This window comes from Scyliorhinus canicula, chromosome 2 (assembly GCF_902713615.1).
Source record: "Scyliorhinus canicula chromosome 2, sScyCan1.1, whole genome shotgun sequence".
NCBI classification, from domain to species: domain Eukaryota; kingdom Metazoa; phylum Chordata; class Chondrichthyes; order Carcharhiniformes; family Scyliorhinidae; genus Scyliorhinus; species Scyliorhinus canicula.
The window spans coordinates 72,270,078-72,289,245 of record NC_052147.1 but is presented as its reverse complement, the minus strand read 5'-3'; the positions used below and the strand labels follow the sequence as shown (position 1 = coordinate 72,289,245).

Genomic DNA, 19,168 nt, shown 5'->3' with positions numbered 1-19,168 from the left:
ATGAGTCATTTTTTGGGAGAATTCCACCCAAGACCTGAAGTACGCCAAAAGCCTATTCCATCAGTGAATCAGACCAATGCTGAATGGTAACTGAAATCCCTTATTTGATGCCCCCACTTAACAAAAATCTAACAATCTCAGTTTTGAAATTTTCAATTGATCTAACCTCAGTGGCTTTTTAAGGGTGGAGAGTTCCAGATTTCCGTTACCTTTTGTGTGATGAAGTGCTTTCTGATATCAACCCTGAATGGCCCAACTCTAACCACAAGTTTATGACCCAGCCAAAGGAAATGTTCCCCATCTTTAAGTCATTTAACCATCTAAAACATCTCAATTAGATCACTCCTTAATCTTCCATACTAAATGAAATAGTTCATGAACAGATTGAGCAGCTCAAAATGAGGCATTCACAAGGTATATGGCCATCAGCAGCAACACATGCAACCTCAAGCAAATCCCGCATTTTACAATAACCATCAAGCCTAGTCATTTAATCAAACAAAAAACATTTTCATAAAAGCAATTACTGTTGATGCTGGAACTTGAAACAAAAACAAAAACAGAAAATACTGGACAATCTCAGCAGGTCTGACAGTATCTGTGGAGAGAAAAGGGAGCTAATGTTTCGACTCGTCAAAAAAAAAAAAAGAAAATACTTTGATCTGTCTTTCTTGAATTCAGAGTGAATGACCCCACATTGAATACCATCTGCCACAGTTTTGTTTCTCCTTGGACTCGGTGAAATCGTGTGATTTGCCCCATGAGAAGGAGTCTGTGGCGTAAAGGCTGGTGGATGGCCTTCCCGTCCCGCTGCCAATTGAGGCCGTTAAGTGGGTAATTAATGCCCACTTAAGGGCCTTATTTCTACCCCCCCCCCCCCCCCCCCCCCCCCCCACCTCCATTGGTAGCAACACAGCAGCGGGCAGGAGGGTTCACCTTGTATGGGGGCATGACAAGTAGACTCTTGCAGGGTTGCTTTCAAACACCCAGCCCCCTTATTCAAAGATACTCGTAGCCTGATCAAGGGACACAGCATTGAGAAGGGGATCCTGATGAAAGTCACTCCCCAAGCGCTGGCTGCTGACCCGCTGCCCCATGACACCCCTGCTGCCATCACTTACCTCTAGCTTGGGGTCCAGTGCTGATCCTATGCCTCAGGCAATTGCGATGACGGTAGCCGCTGCCACTCCTTGATGGTGCTATTCAATGGGGCTATTAGGCTTTTTTAGGCTGGCAACTCTTGGGAGGCGGGAATATCTGCCCCTGGCATGTCAAGTGCCAGAGTGGGGCAAAATGCGGCAGGCCTTCCCAAAAAGAGATGCCGTAGGGCCCTAACCTGTTCGCCAGCCGATGGCCTATAGGCCCTATTTCACCATCACACTTACAAGATTCCACCCTCTGCTTCCATTTGTGAAGAACCGGTGTTTTTTAAAAAATTAAAAGTACTTTACAAAATGAAATAGGAATAAAGAAGAAGCCTTGCCAAAGCCATGCAAAGGATTATTTTTTGTTTAATTACTAACAAAATGGAAACACAATACAACAGCACTCTATGCATTTGTACAAAATGCAGTTTACTGAAGGAATAGCAACTAGTTGGTACCACTTGTATTCATTTCCCTTTGACTCACCAAACAACAAGGCATTAGAACAAGTTGGTTCACTGCCAATTATACTTAAAATATATTGCAATTAAGTGGAGCTTCAAAAAGGATAGAATTCTGCACAGAATCTTCTTCTTAGAAATACGAAAAGAAGTAATAGAGCCTGAAGATCACTACCAAATTGTAACTTACTTTCGCAACATATATCAATTTTTCAACTTTTTGCTTCTGTTCTTCTTCAGACATTTCTGATATACCTAAAAAAAAGACTCTTGTTAGACAAAGAGGCAGGCTTTCTCAGAATTATATATAGACATAGATTTCAACACCAATCTTCCTGAAAATAGTGAGTAGTTACATTACAACATACACATATAAAGCTCATTTCCTGTTTGCCGCTTCCCTCATGCCCACTGCCTCTCTCCCACTCAATGTCCCTCCAGCACACTGTCACTCTCTCAATCACTGATCATCCCACTCGCTGCCTCCCACCCCCTCTCTCCGCTTCTTTTCTCTTCCCAACTCTCCCACTCATGACCTCTCTCCTTCTTGCAGCCCCTCTTTTACCTTCACTCTCCTCGTCCCCCTCACCACCCTGTCCCAAACGCCAACTCATAGCAAGTGTTCGGGAGAGGGGAGCAGCGAGTGAAATGAAGGGTTGGTGGGCAAAGTGGCAAGCTGGAGTTTCAGTTAGCAGGACAGAGGCAGGGAGTGAAGCGGCATGTAGGAGGGTCTGAGAGCTGAAGAGAGATAGCAAATGGGTGGAGCGGGAGATTCAGGAATGTTGCAGATTCGGGGAGTGGGAGGGATAAGGAATGGGTGGTCAGTAGAACTATCACTAAGTTACTAAGAATAAGCAATCAAACACATTCATAACAATACACTCTGTGTACTGTGTATTACTGACGCATTTGTCCTTTATAATCTTTTTTTTTGTTCTATGTGCCCAGATACCCTTCTGAAGAAATTAATTACAATGAACCTATAAGCATTTTTCAAAATTTTCTTGTGGCATGATTAAAATATTCCAATAACTCAACTGCCCTTCATTAATTTTCTGATGACTACCACTGCTATAATCTATTTAGGGACCTCTGCAAAAAGGCATCTGATAATCTCAGAAAGCTATTAGTGTCATAATTTGTATTAAAATAAATAAACTTGGAGCGGCACGGTGGTGCAGTGGTTAGCATTGCTGCCTCACGGTGCCTAGTACCCGGGTTCGATCCCGGTCCTGGGTCACTAATCATGTGGAGTTGGCACATTCTCCCTGTTCTGCATGAGTCTCACCCCCACAACCCAAAGATGTGCAAGCCAGGTGGATTGGCCATGCTAAATTGCCCCTTAATTGAAAAAAAGTTGGGTACTCTAATTTTATTAAAAAATAAATAAACTTATTTTTTAATGCTGTAAGCCAGTAATGCTCCAGGCAAAATAAAACTATTGTACAATTATAACCCCATACTTAAAAAAAGGGGCTGTCTGGGTGGGCTGAGAGCCTTTCGAACTGGCAGGCCAATGTTACCAATATAACTCCTAACCACGAACAATCAACATTTATCAGCTCACAGAAATTTGCTAGAATATCAAATATGTACTGAAGGTAAGAAGGTACACCACGTCTTTCTGTGCTGTCCTGCTATTTCTCCATCACTGTGTAGCTGCATTATCAATTACAAAATCGCTCCTTGCTTGTTTCTTCTCTATCCTTCAGTTTACTCGAATATAACTCCATTGGATTGAATATCTTGTTATCCAAATCCATATAACTTTCAAACTTCATTTGCTCAATTAACGGCCCCAAATTTGCATGCCAACCCAATCAGCTGCCATGGTACATTAAACTGGTTCACTGCTCAAGCATTAGACATCCCTTTTTTAAAAATAAATTTAGAGTACCAAATTATTTTTTCTAATTAAGGGGCAATTTAGTGTGGCCAATTCACCTACCTTGCACGTTGGGACATCCCTGCCATTCGATATTCCACTCTTTTTTTAAATCGTGAAATTGTTTTATCTGAATTTTTGGAGCATCCACAATAAGAAGATAAATGAACTAATGGCACAAAATGAGATAAAGGTTTAGAGCTCATCACCATTACAAGTGGCATGGTTACAAGGTGACCAGGATTGGGAAATTAATATTTAGGGTGCATCATGTTTTGAAAAGACAGGCAGAATGGAAAAGGAGGACGGGTCGCCTTGAAAATAAAGAATGACAGAAGGATATTAGTAAAAATGGATCTTGGCTCTCAAAATTAACATGGTTAGAAATTAGCAATAGCTAGGTCAGAAAACAGGTGGGAGCAGTTTATAGGTAGCCTAATAACTGTTATACTATTGGACAGGTTATTAAACAATAAATTGTTAATACAATTTATGTATTACTATGATACGGAGCTAGTATCAAGCGGAATGTAATACTTAGTGGGGGACACTTTAATCTTCATATAGACTGACGGCAGGAAGGCAGTGCAGGTGTCCCCTGCGGTCATCTCCCTCCAAAACAGGTATACCGTTTTCGATACTGTTGGGGGAGATGACTCATCAGGGGAAGGCAGTAGTAGCCAGGCTCATGGCACCGTGGCTGGCTCTGCTGCACAGAAGGACGGGAAAAAGACTAGCAGGGGCTATAGTCATAGGGGATTCAATTGTAAGGGGAGTAGACAGGCATTTCTGTGGTCGAAAACGAGACTCCCGAATGGTATGTTGCCTCCCGGGTGCTCGGGTCAGGGATGTCTCCGATCGGCTGCAGGACATACTGAAGGGGGAGGGTGAACAGCCAGTTGTCGTGGTGCATATAGGCACCAACGATATAGGTAAAAAAGGGATGAGGTCCTACAATCAGAGGAAATGGGTGAGATTCTTAATGAGTACTTTGCATCGGTATTCACAAAGGAGAGGGACAAGACGGATGTTGAGGCTAGGGATGGATGTTTAAATACTCTAAGTCAAGTTGACATACGGAAGGGGGAAATTTTGTATATTCTAAAAGACATTAAGGTGGACAAGTCCCCAGGACCGGATGGGATCTATCCCAGGTTGCTGAGGGAAGCGAGAGTCGAAATAGCTGGGGCCTTAACAGATATCTTTACAGCATCCTTGAGCATGGGCGAGGCCCCGGAGGACTGGAGAATTGCTAATTTTGTCCCTTTGTTTAAGAAGGGTAGCAGGGAAAATCCAGGGAATTATCGACCTGCGAGCTTGACGTCAGTGGTAGGCAAACTGTTGGAGAAGATACGGAGGGATAGGATCTATTCACATATGGAAGAATATAGACTTATCAGTGATAGGCAGCATGGTTTTGTGCAGGGAAGGTCATGCCTTACAAACCTAATAGAAATCTTTGAGGAAATGACAAAGTTAATTGATGAGGGAAGGGCTGTAGATGTCATATACATGGACTTTAGTAAGGCGTTTGATAAAGCTTCCCATGGCAGGTTGATGGAAAAAGTGACGTCGTATGGGGTTCAAGGTGCACTAGCTAGATGGATAAAGAACTGGCTGGGTAACAGGAGACAGAGAGTAGTGGTGAAAGGGAGTGTCTCAAAATGGAGAAGGGTGACTAGTGGTGTTCCACAGGGATCCGCGCTCGGACCACTGTTGTTTGTGATCTACATAAATGACCTGGAGGAAGGTACAGGTGGTCTGATTAGCAAGTTTGCAGATGATACAAAGATTGGTGGAGTTGCAGATAGCGAGGAGGACTGTCAGAGAATACAACAAAATATAGATAGATTGGAGAGTTGGGCAGAGAAATGGCAGATGGAGTTCAATCCAGGAAAATGCGAGATGACACATTTTGGAAGATCAAATTCAAGAGCGGACTATATGGTCAATGGAAGGGTCCTGGGGAAAATTGATGTACAGAGAGATCTGGGAGTTCAGGTCCATTGTACCCTGAAGGTGGCAACGCAGGTTGATAAGAGTGGTCAAGAAGGCATGCAGCATGCTTGCCTTCATCGGACGGGGTATTGAGTACAAGAGCCGGCAGGTCATGTTGCAGTTGTATAGAACTTTGGTTAGGCCACATTTGGAATACTGCGTGCAGTTCTGGTCGCCACATCACCAGAAGGATGTGGATGCTTTGGAGAGGGTGCAGAGGAGGTTCACCAGGATGTTGCCTGGTATGGAGGGGGCTAGCTATGAAGAAAGGTTAAGTAGATTAGGATTGTTTTCATTGGAAAGACGGAGGTTGAGGGGGGACCTGATTGAGGTCTACAAAATTATGAGAGGTATGGACAGGGTGGATAGCAACAAGCTTTTTCCAAGAGTGGGGGTGTCAGTTACAAGGGGTCACGATTTCAAAGTGAGAGGGGGAAAGTTTAAGGGAGATGTGCATGGAAGGTTTTTTACGCAGAGGGTGGTGCGTGCTTGGAGCGCTTTACCAGCAGAGGTGGTAGAGGCGGGCACGATAGCATCATTTAAGAGGCATCTAGACGGGTATATGAACGGGCGGGAACAGAGGGATTAGACCTTGGAAAATAGGAGACAGGTTTAGATAAAGGATCTGGATCGGCGCAGGCTGGGAGGGCCGAAGGGCCTGTTCCTGTGCTGTAATTTTCTTTGTTCTTTGGATCTATCAAATTGGCAAAGGTGGTCTGCAAGATGGGTTTTGTAGAATGTTTTCATGACAGTTTCCTGGAGATATATATTGTTGAACTAGCTAGGGATGAAGTTAATTTTGAACTAATATTGTGCAATGAGGCTGGATTAATTAGTAATATTGGAGTAAAAAAATCCACTTTGAAATAGTGATCATAATATAATTGAATTCCAAATAAGTTTGTAAATGACATGCTCCAATCACAAACAAGAATCTTAAACTTAAGCAAAGCCTATTACATATGATTTAAGGGAGAGCTGACTAAGGTTAATTGGGTAAATAGACTAAAAGGTGTGATGGTAAATAAACAGTGGGAAACATTTAAAGAAACAATTCAAAATATTCAACAAAAATACATTCCATTGAGAAACAAAAACTCTTGAGAAAGATCCATCCCTGGCTTACCAAGAGGGTTAACAATATTATTAGATTAAAAGCTTATAATATTAAAAAGAATTGTAGTAAATCTGAGGATTAAGAATGTTTTAGAAACCAGCAAAAGGCCACTAAAAGTTGATAAATTTAAGAGTACCCAATTTTTTTTTCCCAATTAAGGGGCAATTTAGTGTGGCCAATCCACCTACACTGTACATCTTTGGGTTGTGGGGGTGAAACCCACGCAGACACAGGGAGAATGTGCAAACGCCACACTGACAGTGATCCAGGGCTACTTCTGAGGATTCTAAGAGAGATAGTGGATACGCTAGCTATGATTTTCAAAAATTGCCTGGATTTTGGAATGGTCCGAGCAGAATGGGAGTTAACAAATGTATTGCAGAAAGGAGGGAGAAAGAAAACAGAAAACTACAAGCCAGTTAATTTGTCATCAGTCATTGGGAAAGGCTGAAATCTATTAGAAAGTTAGCATGCAGATACAGCAAGCAATTAAGAAAGCAAATGGCATGTTGACCTTTATTGGAACAGGGCTGGAATAAAAGAATAAAGAAGTCCTGCTGCAATTGTACAGGGCTTTGGTGAAATCCCACCTTTTGGTCTCCTCTATAAGGAAAGGTATACTTGCATTGGAGGCGAAGATTCACTAGGTTGGTTACTGGGATGAGAGCGTTGTCCAATGTTGAGGCTAAGTAAGTTGGACCTATATTCTCTGGTGTTTAGAAGAATGAGGGGTGATGTCGTTGAAACATTGAAGATTATGAACAGACTTGACAGGGTAGATATTGGGACATTGTTTTCCTTAGCTGGAGAATCTATACCGTGGGAGACAGTTTCAGGATAAGGGGTCAATTATTTAATGTTGAGATGAGGAAAAATTTCTTCACTCAAAGATTATGAATTTTTTTAAATACTCTACCCCAGAGGGTGGTTGATCATAGATGGAGGCCACTTGGCCCATCAAGTCTGCACAGGCCCATGGAAAGATCATCCTGTCTAAGTCCACATCTCCACCCTATCCCCGTAACCCTATCTAACCTTTTTGGACACTAAGGGCAATTTAGCATGGCCAACCCACCTAAGCTGCACATCTTTGGAGTGTGGGAGGAAACTGGAGCACCCAGAGGAAACCCACGCAGACACAGGGAGAACATGCAGACTCCGCACACACAGTGACCGAAGCCAGGAATCGAGCTTGGGACCCTGGAGCTGTGAAGCAACTGTGCTAACCACTGTGCTACCATGCCGCCCCTTGACAGGTTTGCATCATTGGCCAGCACGGGAATGTGCCATCATTGAATATATTTAAGGCTGTGATAAAGAGGTCTTGGTCTCTCAGGGAATAAGAGAAATGAGGAGCAGCGGGAAATCGGAGTTGAAGTACAAGATCAGCTATGATCTCGAATGGCACGGACCAGGCCCGACAGGTCATATGGTCTTCTCCTATTCCTATTTCTTATATTCTCGCCCCAGACTATTACTGAATCCAGTAAGACCATACATTAGCAGCCAAACTTAGCTACTCAGATGAGGCGGATTGAAGAGATTATGTTCAAAACCAAGATTAAGACTGGTCTTAATATTAACTCACTGATTCAATACCAGAGTGTCCCCATTTTCAGTTTTAACATCCATTCTGTCCTCGCTATTACCTTCGGTCGGATTATCCTCTTCAGTTGGATTCCACAGCTTCATTTTTAGGAGGCAGCTTGTCAGAGCCTGAGAGAAAAGAAATATTAAAAATGGGCATCTTTGTGTAATGCCTGCACTGTTGTTTAATTTCACAAGAACAAAACCTTACCTTAACCTCATTTCCTTTACTTGCAAGAACACCATGCATATCCTTCTGAGACTTCTCACATAATTTAATTTGTTCAGTAAGTTCACTGTATCGCTCCTCCCATCCTTCCGATTCTTGCAACAGCTACAGAACATAATTATAATAATGGGTTGTAAAACACCCTCTACATACTGGGACATTAGATAAAATGTTTGGCATGTATGAATAATCAGGATTAGGATGATCCATGTAGTTATATAATATAGCACAAGATTGGACTAGTGTCCTGCTCCACCAGACGAGCACATCTCTCTCAACAGATCTTGAGGTTAGCTGAGGAAGCACATAGCGCCATGGGCAAAAAGAGACAGGTGGGAAAAAAAGGAATATACAGCAACATACTGTTGATAAAGAATGCTGGAAAGAAATTGTGATAATTTTGGCCAAAGATACAATGCTGTGAACAGGTAGGCCACAGATTAGTAACCATAATTGCAAAAAACCCAATTCCCAAAGTAATCACGACATTTATAGAATCATAGAATCCCTACGGTATGGAAGGAGACCATTGAGGGCCTTTTTAATCACACTGTAACAAATTAGCAATGTTACTTAATCACATGTTGTAACCCATGAAATATTTGCAAGAAATATTACAGTCATACCTGTTCTTTGCTTTGTTGAAGATGATAATTTTCCTCTTGTGCAGTTTGGAATGATTCCTGATGTTTTGAATTATTATTCTGAATTCCTTTTAAATCATTTTTAGCCTTAAAAGACAAAGAGACATTGAGGGTCTTTCTAATCACACTGTAAACAAATTAGCAGTGTTACTTCATCACCCTTACCTCTTCAACTTGGATTTTAAGATTCTGTGCTTCATCTTGCAGGTCAGCTAAATTTGCTTGGATTTCTGTGAACTGCAAGGAGTAAATTGCAATTAAATCTGCACAGGACCTATGCTTCTTATTCTTCACACATTCGACAACATCTTTTATACAGATATAAGCTAAATATAATTATTAGTAGTGGCTTCAAATGAAAGTGGAAATGTACTTTTATTACATACCAGATTGCTGTTTTGCGATCGGGTTTGTTTCTCTTCCTCTAGATCCTGCACAAACTGATCAATGGTTTGTCTAAGATTGCTATTTGATGTATCCAATTTGGCATATGTGTCCTAAAAAAAGTTTTATAAATGAAATTTGTTTTAAATGGCATCTAACTAGTACAAACAAACCCCAACACAATTGGGGGGAAAAACTTTGGCCTCAAAACATTTAGACCTGATTCTATCACCATCCGAAAACAAGAATAAAGACCTTTCAACTGGAATGATAAACAAGTCAAAAATTCTAATCAGATCACAATCTACCAGTCCTCTTGTTGCAGCAATCAGATCTCAATCTTCCTCTTTGTTTAACAAAAGCATCCAGCACACAAAGCTGAGCCTCTTCTAAACTGTACCAACAATAGGAGAATCATTCTTAGATTAGGAAACAGTGATTATTTCAACATTTCCATATTAAAAATCTATCAAACATGATGTTGATATTCCTAATCAAATATTTTATATCTCAAACTAATCACTGCCAACTTACTTATTGATGGTATGGGCTGAAATATATAATTATAAGGAGAGAAAATCCATTGGCAGCAAATGGCAGAATAACGAAATAAGAAATGCAAAGAAAAAACCTCAATTTAAAAAACAATGCCAGGTGTGAAAATATTAAATATGTAAAATAATCTATTAGGTACACTTCAAATTATGAACAATTCAGAATGTATCATTTTGAGTATCATGGCGGCTGATGGGGCATAAGTAATAATGTGTAAATCAGTAATAATGTGTAAATCAGTAATAATGTGTAAATCCTTATTATGCTAAAGGACAAGAGAAGCAGTAGAACTGATGAGAAATCTCAAACATGGACGATAGTTTCTGGAAGGCATTACTTCGACTGATGCATTAGAGTATTTACAATGACTGGTTTAGGCAGAGGAACTGGCCTTGGATTAACTGATTACTCTGTGTGTGGTGGATAATTATAAGCAATTTTTTCTCCTTTAAAAAAAAAATTTTTTTAAATTCAATTTTGTCTCCTTTTCTACTGGTCACTCACTCATTATGTAACTCTTTCTTGCTTCCAAATCCGAACATTCATATTAAGTTCCATCTAGTACTTGTTTTCATTTATCCACATTCCTTAAATACTATCAATTGCTCTTTCATTGCTCAACTAGCATTATCAGCAAATCTATAAATGTATTGTGTCAATTTTGAATGTGTCAATTTTTTTCTTCATCAGTTAAGTCATTTCTTTTTTTTTTTTATAAATGTTTTTATTCAGTTTTCATATTTTATATTGAACAAATTACAAATTGTTAGGAGAAAAAAAACAACAAACAAACACGCAAAAATTAACATACATATTTACAGGTAAGCATCTTCGTAGTAGTAACTGTGCCCGCCCCCCCCCCCCCCCCCCAACATGTTTATTTAGTTTGGTTTTGGGCCTTAGCTAGCCATCGAACCCCCGTACCGAACCTGTAGCCCCTCCCGCTACCTTCCCCCGACTATTCTTCCTCTTGTACATTGGCCACAAATAGGTCCCGGAACAGTTGCATGAATGGCTCTGTTAAGTCATTTCTAATCAATGCAGGGCTCTCACCAGGACTGGACGAGACTCCTGATGCTTCCGCTAAATACTGCCAAGATTTTGGGAAATATTGTTTGTGTTTTTTTGCTGATTAGTTAAGTCATTTCTAATCAGCAAAAAAACACAAACAATATTTCCCAAAATCTTGGCAGTATTTAGCGGAAGCATCAGGAGTCTCGTCCAGTCCTGGTGAGAGCCCTGCATTGCCTCCTTTTGGGAAGGTGCACTGAATTAAGTGCTCAGCTGTGCGGCAGCAGCAGACCAAGAACCCCAGGCAGAAATCATGCCCCCACCGAGAGGTGACATCCAACTACAGCCCTGCAGCTGCCATTGAGGAGAGTGATGGTAACTGCCAGCAATGCACCCAAGGCAAGGGCTAGGATCAGCCAGGGTCACAAGTCATAGGTAAGTGATGGTGGGATGGGGGGTACCAGGGTCAGCAGCCAGTGTAGCGGGTGGCTCTCCTATCCAGCCTACACAAAGGAAAGCATTTGACAATCACATTGCTTCAAATGTTGCAAATCGCAGATGAGTGAATTGTCACATGTGCATAAATGTTTGGAAGGTGGACTGCTCATACTGTAACTGCATTTCTTGAGCACTGATAAAGATGTGCTTGAGCCTCCACAAACTTAAGATTGCTTTAAAGAATATAAGAACACAAGAAATTAGAATAAAAGTGGGCCTTACCGCCCCTCAAGGCTGCCTGATCATTCAACAGGATCATGCCTAATCTTCAACCTCAACTCCATGTTCCCACCTGCCTTGGTTCTCTTAAATATCCAAAAAGATTATCTATTGTTATTAGCCTTGAAAATACAGAATGATTGGACATCAACATCCCCTGGGGTAAAGAATGCCAAAGATTCTGAATGAAAAACACTTCTCTCCATCCTAATTGTACAACCTTTTATTCTGAAACTAAGCCTCCTAGTTCTAGACACCACAGCCAGGAGAAAGTCCCTCCATATCTACCTTGTCAAGTCTCCTCAGAATATTATAGGTTTTGGGGCAGCACGGTGGTGCAGTGGGTTAGCCCTGCTGCCTCACGGCGCCGCAGTGGGTTAGCCCTGCTGCCACACGGCGCCGAGGTCCCACGTTCAATTCTGACTCTGGGTCACTGTCCATGTGGAATTTGCACATTCTCCCCATGTTTGCATGGGTTTTGCCCCCAAAACCCAAAAGATGTGCAGGCTAGGTGGATTGGCCACGCTAAATTGCCCCTTAATTGGAAAAAATTAATTGGGTACACTAAATTTTTAAAAAAGGAATCCAATTATTGAAATTAAAGTTTGCTATCAGGGTTCAGGGGAGGGGTTGTTCTCGAGGTGGTGTTATTTATCAACTTCTTTAAGAAATGGTAAACGTTGGGGGGGGACGGGGGTTGCTTTTCGGGTATTAGACTTAGAAAAAAAGATGCAGGTGATGTGGGTTGGGATATAGGGGCTCTATTTTGTATTTGGAGTTTGGTTTGGGAGTGATGGTTAGTGATGCTGTGTTTTGTTTTACAATAATTGAAAATGGCTCGAATAAATATATTTTTTAAAAATGGAATCCAATTTTTGCAGCAGCAGGCTTTGCTATGACTGTTAACTCTGGGTTTCCTCACCAATCACATGTGAGAACATGATGACAACCTGCACAGGTCAAAGGAAGGTTTTCTAGTTAAGGGAAGGTCAGCAGGGGTCAAAAGGGATGTGGTCTGTATGACTTAGCAACCACTGGAATGAAAGCATGACATGAAAAGGCTGCCCTAGTTCTCCAACTCTTCCCTAGAGGTCCTGGGGTAAGAGAACAGCTTCTCAAATCAAGTAGGCGTGGGAGGAATTGGCTGAGGCATAAATGTGGTCCATTGGGCAGCACGGTGGCGCAATGGATATCCCTGCTGCCTCACGGCACCGAGGTCCCAGGTTTGATCCTGGCTCTGGGTCACTGTCCATGTGGAGTTTGCACATTCCCCCTGTGTTTGTGTGGGTTTCGCCCCCACAACCCAAAGATGCGCAGGCTAGTCGGATCGGCCACGCTAAACTTCTCCTTAATTGGAAAAAATGGATTGGGTACTCTAAATTTAAATAAAGAAGAAATATGGTCCATCGAGCTTGGATTCAATGCTGCAAGAGCTTCAATTACATTACCTTGTGAGGGTAGGAAAGGGGAGTTGCATAATACCATCAGGTGTCAGCCCTCAAACGTTGACTTCTCCAGCATACTCCTGTACCATGTTCCTTAGGCCAATACCCCTACAACCCCACTCCTCTCTCTCCAGGCACCTCCTCACAGCTCCACTTGAACAGCCAATACTCACACTCAGCTTCAACTTATAGTTTCATCCCACACCCATCCCTCAGTCACCCTCCAAAAATGCCGTCATTCCATCCTCTCTGCAAATCCATTTCTCACATTCATAACCAATACTTTCCCTTTATTGTGCGTGGTCCATTTGTCAGACTGGGCTGTTGCTTTAAGACTGCTGACCTATGAGGATAGATTGGACAGGTTGGACTCTTTTCCACTGGAGTTTAGAAGTGAGGAAGGGGGGGGGGGGTGTGTGACTTGATTGAGGATCCTGAATAGTCTTTACAAGGTAGATGTGGAAAGGATGTTTCCTCCTGTGGATGAGTCCTTATTAAGGGCCACCCTTCTGGGATTCAGATGAGGAGGACTTTTTCTCTCAGAGTGTAATGTGGCTTTGGAACTCTCTGGGCCTGATTCTCCCCAAAAATTTCTAAGTTAATTTGTGGCGGATTTTTCAGCGAGTTCCCCACCGCTGTTCGATGGCACTTAGTCACTTTTTCGGGCCCTGGGGACTTTCTCACCAGTTTAGCCCAAACAAAATGTTTTTTTGCGCTGCGGAGCTGAACTTAGATCAGGCTGCTATTTTGAATAAGTGAGCTTGAGGCTTCCCCCACCCCCCAACCCACGGGCAATGTGACCCCCCCCCCCCCCCCCACACACACACACACACATGGACACTACCTCATATTCCCCAAGTGAGGACACCCTGCTCTGGGGTCCCCCCCTCTTCAGCCCACCCCCCCTCCACCCAACCTCCCGGAGCCCCCTACTTACCTGCCCTGCACTCCCCCACCCTTCAAACCCCCCCATCCTGATTTCATGGGCATGGGCCCCCTCGCCCCTTGGCAGTGCCACCCAGCACCTGGGCACCCTTGCACTGCCACCCTGGCCCCCAGGTAATGCTCCTGCTGGCTTGGCAGTACCAGGGTGGCAGTGCCAAGGTGCCAGCTGAGCAGTGCTAAGGTGCCCACATTCTAGGAGGGCCAGGGGGTCACCCTACACTTACCTTGACCACCCTGGGATCTTTGGTGGCCCAGGAGACGCCCGGTGTACCGTTCCGCCTGGTCCTATAGAGTTCCAGGATTTTGATGTAGGAACGGTGAAGGAACAGCGATATATTACCAAGTCAGGCGAGTGAGTGACTTGGAGGGGAACCTCCAGGTAGTGCGGTTCCCAGGTATCTTCTGCCCTTGTCCATCTAGATGGTAGCAGTCGTGGGTTTAGAAGGTGCTGCCTAAGGAGCCTTGGTGATCTTGTAGATGGTATACACTGACTCTACTGCCAATCTGAAAATGTTTATTTACCCTGACTGCTTTCTATCCTTTAACCAAATCTCTTTTACAAATATATATATATATATATAAGACTGGTACAAAAGGTGAAGTCACACGGGATCAGGGGTGAGCTGGCAAGATGGATACAGAACTGGCTAGGTCATAGAAGGCAGAGAGTAGCAATGGAAGGGTGCTTTTCTGATTGCAAGGCTGTGACTAGAGGTGTTCCGCAGGGATCAGTGCTGGGACCTTTGCTGTTCGTAGTATATATAAATGATTTGGAGGAAAATATAACTGGTCTGATTCGTCAGTTTGCAGACGACACAAAGGTTGGTGGAATTGCGGATAGCGATGAGGACTGTCAGAGGATACAGCAGGATTTAGATTGTTTGGAGACTTGGGCGGAGAGGTGGCAGATGGAGTTTAATCCGGACAAATGTGAGGTAACGCATTTTGGAAGGTCTAATGCAGGTAGGGAATATACAGTGAAAGGTAGAACCCTCCAGAGTATTGACAGTCAGAGAGATCTAGGTGTACAGGTCCACAGGTCACTGAAAGGGGCAACACAGGTGGAGAAGGTAGTCAAGAAGGCATACGGCATGCTTGCCTTCATTGGCCGGGGCATTGAGTATAAGAATTGGCAAGTCATGTTGCAGCTGTATAGACCTTAGTTAGGCCACACTTGGAGTAGAGTGTTCAATTCTGGTCACCACACTACCAGAAGAATGTGGAGGCTTTAGAGAGGGTAGAGAAGAGATTTACCAGGATGTTGCCTGGTATGGAGGGCATTAACTATGAGGAGTGGTTGAATAAACTCGGTTTGTCCTCACTGGAACGACGGAGGTTGAGGGGCAGCCTGATAGAGGTCTACAAAATTATGAGGGGCATAGACAGAGTGGGTAGTCAGAGACTTTTTCCCCAGGGTAGAGGGGCCAATTACAAGGGGCACAGGTTTAAGGTGCGAGGGGCAAGGTTTAGAGGAGATGACAAGGCAAGTTTTTTTACACAGAGGGTAGTGGGTGCCTGGAACTCACTGCCGGAGGAGGTGGTGGAAGCAGGGACGATAGTGACATTTAAGGGGCATCTTGACAAATACATGAATAGGATGGGAATAGAAGATTTTAGTTTCGATGGGCAGCATGGTTGGCACAGACTTGGAGGGCCAAAGGGCCTATTCCTGTGCTGTACTTTTCTTTGTTCTTTGGATGCATTGGTTATGATTTTGAAAACTTCCCTAAATTCGAGAATTTTCCTAGCGTATTGTAAGTTAGCGAATGTATCTCTTCTATTTAAATAAAGGATGAAAAACAAAACAGAACTACCAGGCAGTTAGCCTGACATCAGTTGTCAGGAAAAAACGGAAATCTATGATAAAGGAACTCTCAGATTTTCCTGGTGAACCTACATGCACTGGTGCGTCTGCCATTTAAATTGGCCCATCACAAATTCCGCTACCTGGGGATCCAAATCACTCATCACTGGACAGGGATGCACAAATGGAACCTGAACAGTCTGACAGAGGAAGTCAAAAAGGACCTGCAGAGGTGGAACACACTCCCACTCTCCCTGGAAGGGAGAGTACAGACGATCAAAATGAACGTACTGCCCAGATACCTCTTCCTACTAAGATCCATCCTGATCTATATCCCCAAGGCCTTTTTCAACTCACTGGACAAATTAATCATGGCGTTCGTATGGGGGGAAAGAATGCTTGGATCACAAAGACGTTCCTACTGGAACCAAAATCCAGGGGCGGCCTAGCCCTCTCAAACCTACAATTCTACCACTGGGCAGCGACGGCAGAAAGAGTGAGGGGATGGCCAAAGGAGCCAGAGGCCGAGTGGGTGCGTGCTGAGGAGGCCTCCTGCAAGGGACCACTCTCCGGGCCCTCGCCATGGCAGCACTCTCTCCCCGCCCAAGAAACACTCCAGCAGCCCAGTGGCGATACCAACTACGGCAGCAATTTGGACTGACCGAAATGTCCGACAAAGCCCCCATCTGCAATAACCACAGATTCACACCAGCACTCACCGACGCCACCTTCAAAAGGTGGAGACAGAATGGGGTGGACACTGACAGTCAGGGATGTGTACACTGATGGTAGGGTCACAACACTGGAAGAACTGACACAGAGATTGCAACTAGCTAAAGGCAACAAATTCAGATACCGGGCAGCACGGTAGCACAGTGGTTAGCATTGCTGCCTCACGGCACCGGGTTTGATCCCGGCTCTGGGTCACTGTCCGTGTGGAGTTTGCACATTCTCCCCGTGTTTGCGTAGGTTTCGCTCCCACAACCCAAAGATGTGCAGGGTAGGTGGCTTGGCCACGCTAAATTGCCCCTGAATTGGAAAAAATTACTTGGGTCCTCTCAAATTTAAAAAAAACTCAGATACCTGCAGCTTCAAAACTTCCTGCGGAAGGAGACAAGGACACACAAGTGACCACCATGACAGACACTTTTAGAAGAGCTACTGGACGCAGACATCCTAGGCAGAGGGAACTATATGAACAACTGCTAGAGAGGACCGACACCGAACTGGACACAAGGAGGAAATGGGAGGAAGACTTGAGGTTCGAAATAAGGAGGCGATTCTGGAGCGAAGCACTCCACAGGGTCCACTCTACCTCCACTTGCGCAAGGCTCAACTTAACGCAGGTACATAGAGCCCACCTGATACATGACCAGAACCCAAATGAGCAGGTTCTTCCCAGAGGTGCAGGACAGATGTAACGGTGCCAAGGAGGCCTGGCCAACCACGCCCACATGTTTTGGTCTTGCCCCAGACTTGCTGGGTACTGGACAGCCTTCTTCAAGGCAATGTCCAAAGTGGTGGGGATAAGGGTGGAGCCATACCCGAATGTGACGGGCTTCGGGTTATCAGACCAGCCAGATCTCTTCATGGGGAGGAGGGCGGACGCCATTGCCTTTGCCTCCCTGATCGCCCGCCGTAGAATCCTGCTTGGTTGGCAATCAGCAGCACCACCTAAAGCTGCAGACTGGCTGTCCGACCTATCAGAATTTCTCCAAATGGAGAAAATCAAATTCACCATTCGTGGGCCGGAAGAGGGCTTCCACAAAACATGGGAGCCATTCACCCGACTGTTCCGAGACCTGTTTGTGGCCAACACATAAATAAATAAATAGGCAGTAGACAGGGGGAAATAGGCAGGACAAGATGGAAAGAGGAAAGCGAGGGAGGACCGAGTGGGGAGGGGAACCTTTGTGACTGCACAACAAATTAAAACGAATGGCAATGTATATAATTTTGAAAATGCCAATAAAAAGATTTTTTTAAATGAAGGAACTCTCAACAATGCAATTATGTTGTGCCCAGTGCAGGCATGAAGGTATTAAAATTTTAATGTGATTTTCTTCACTGATAATTTTAAACATCAAAAACTGCTTAAGATGGCTGTAGCACATCATGTGACTTGGCAGGATTCAGCTCCAAACAGACAGTCTTGAAAATCAAACAAATAAGCAATCAAAATGGGACAATCATAGCTCCTTGTGAAATTCACACATCCCTTTGTTTTTTTTTAAATTTAGAGTGCCCAATTTTTTCCAATTAAGGGGCAATTTAGCATGGCCAATCCACCTATCCTGCACATCTTTTGGGTTGTGGGGGCGAAACCCACGCAAACACGGGGAGAATGTGCAAACTCCACACAGACAGTGACCCAGGGCCGGGATTCGAACCCGGGTCCTCAGCGCCGTAGGCAGCAATACTAACCACTGTGCCACCGTGCTGCCCGCACTCATCCCTTTGTTAAGGGTGCACCATCAACAGAAAACACTATAACAAAACAGCTCACTCATCTTTTCTGCTTCCCCATGGACAATAGAGATTTCAAAGCTCAATGGGTGTTAGATGAATACAAAATGGTTTTCATTAACCTTTCATTGTAATAAGGTAGCCCCTCATCCCAAACACAAAAGGCTGGCGGTCTCCACAACTCAGGAGGTTTAGCAGCCTAACACACCAGCTTGTTTGGAAAAGGACAGTGGGCTTGTTTGGCAGCCATGTTTGTTACTCCTTTAAAAATATAATAGCAGAAGCTTGTGAATCAGAAACGCCATCTGAAAGCCATCGAACCGGCCACGAGACAACAATGCAGCCAAGGTAATAAACTTCTGGATCATGAAAGTGGGAGAAGGACTTTCACCTAACCTGTTCCAACTTGGCAAGTTCACCTGGCAATTCAACTACAAGAAGCCTCACTGCTCACAGAGAACCTTCTGCTTTTACAAGAACTCCTCTCCCGCTAAAGCATCAGTTCATCTAAGGAATGTTATGAACCTTCACCAGGTTTTTGTAAGAATCGGCTGGGAACCAATAATGTTTGTTCAAAGTAAACAAAGTTTGAAATTTAAGAATTGAATAAAGCCACAAGGTTGGTTTTGAACAAATAAAACTAAACTTTTTGATACAAGGGCAAAAAGATAAAACAATTTACAATATTTATCTTATACTCAACATTATGACGTACATTTGAATTAACAAGAAAATACACTACATCCACTGGTACACCCTGATCAATCCTGCTGGT

At 43.7% G+C, this 19,168-nt stretch overlaps 1 protein-coding gene across 2 annotated transcripts in view; it reads right to left on the bottom strand.

Moving 5' to 3' along the window:
- The window catches only part of ctage5 (CTAGE family, member 5), a 120,988-nt gene that overhangs the window by 43,665 nt on the left and 58,155 nt on the right, over positions 1 to 19,168 (bottom strand). For both annotated transcript variants that reach the window (XM_038780444.1, XM_038780454.1), the window contains exons 11-16: positions 9,453 to 9,563; positions 9,232 to 9,303; positions 9,049 to 9,153; positions 8,405 to 8,527; positions 8,256 to 8,322; positions 1,797 to 1,861 (exon numbers count right to left, since the gene is read on the bottom strand). In XM_038780444.1, the coding sequence (XP_038636372.1) occupies positions 1,797 to 1,861; positions 8,256 to 8,322; positions 8,405 to 8,527; positions 9,049 to 9,153; positions 9,232 to 9,303; positions 9,453 to 9,563 (543 nt within the window). The remainder of the gene's footprint in view (positions 1 to 1,796; positions 1,862 to 8,255; positions 8,323 to 8,404; positions 8,528 to 9,048; positions 9,154 to 9,231; positions 9,304 to 9,452; positions 9,564 to 19,168) is intronic.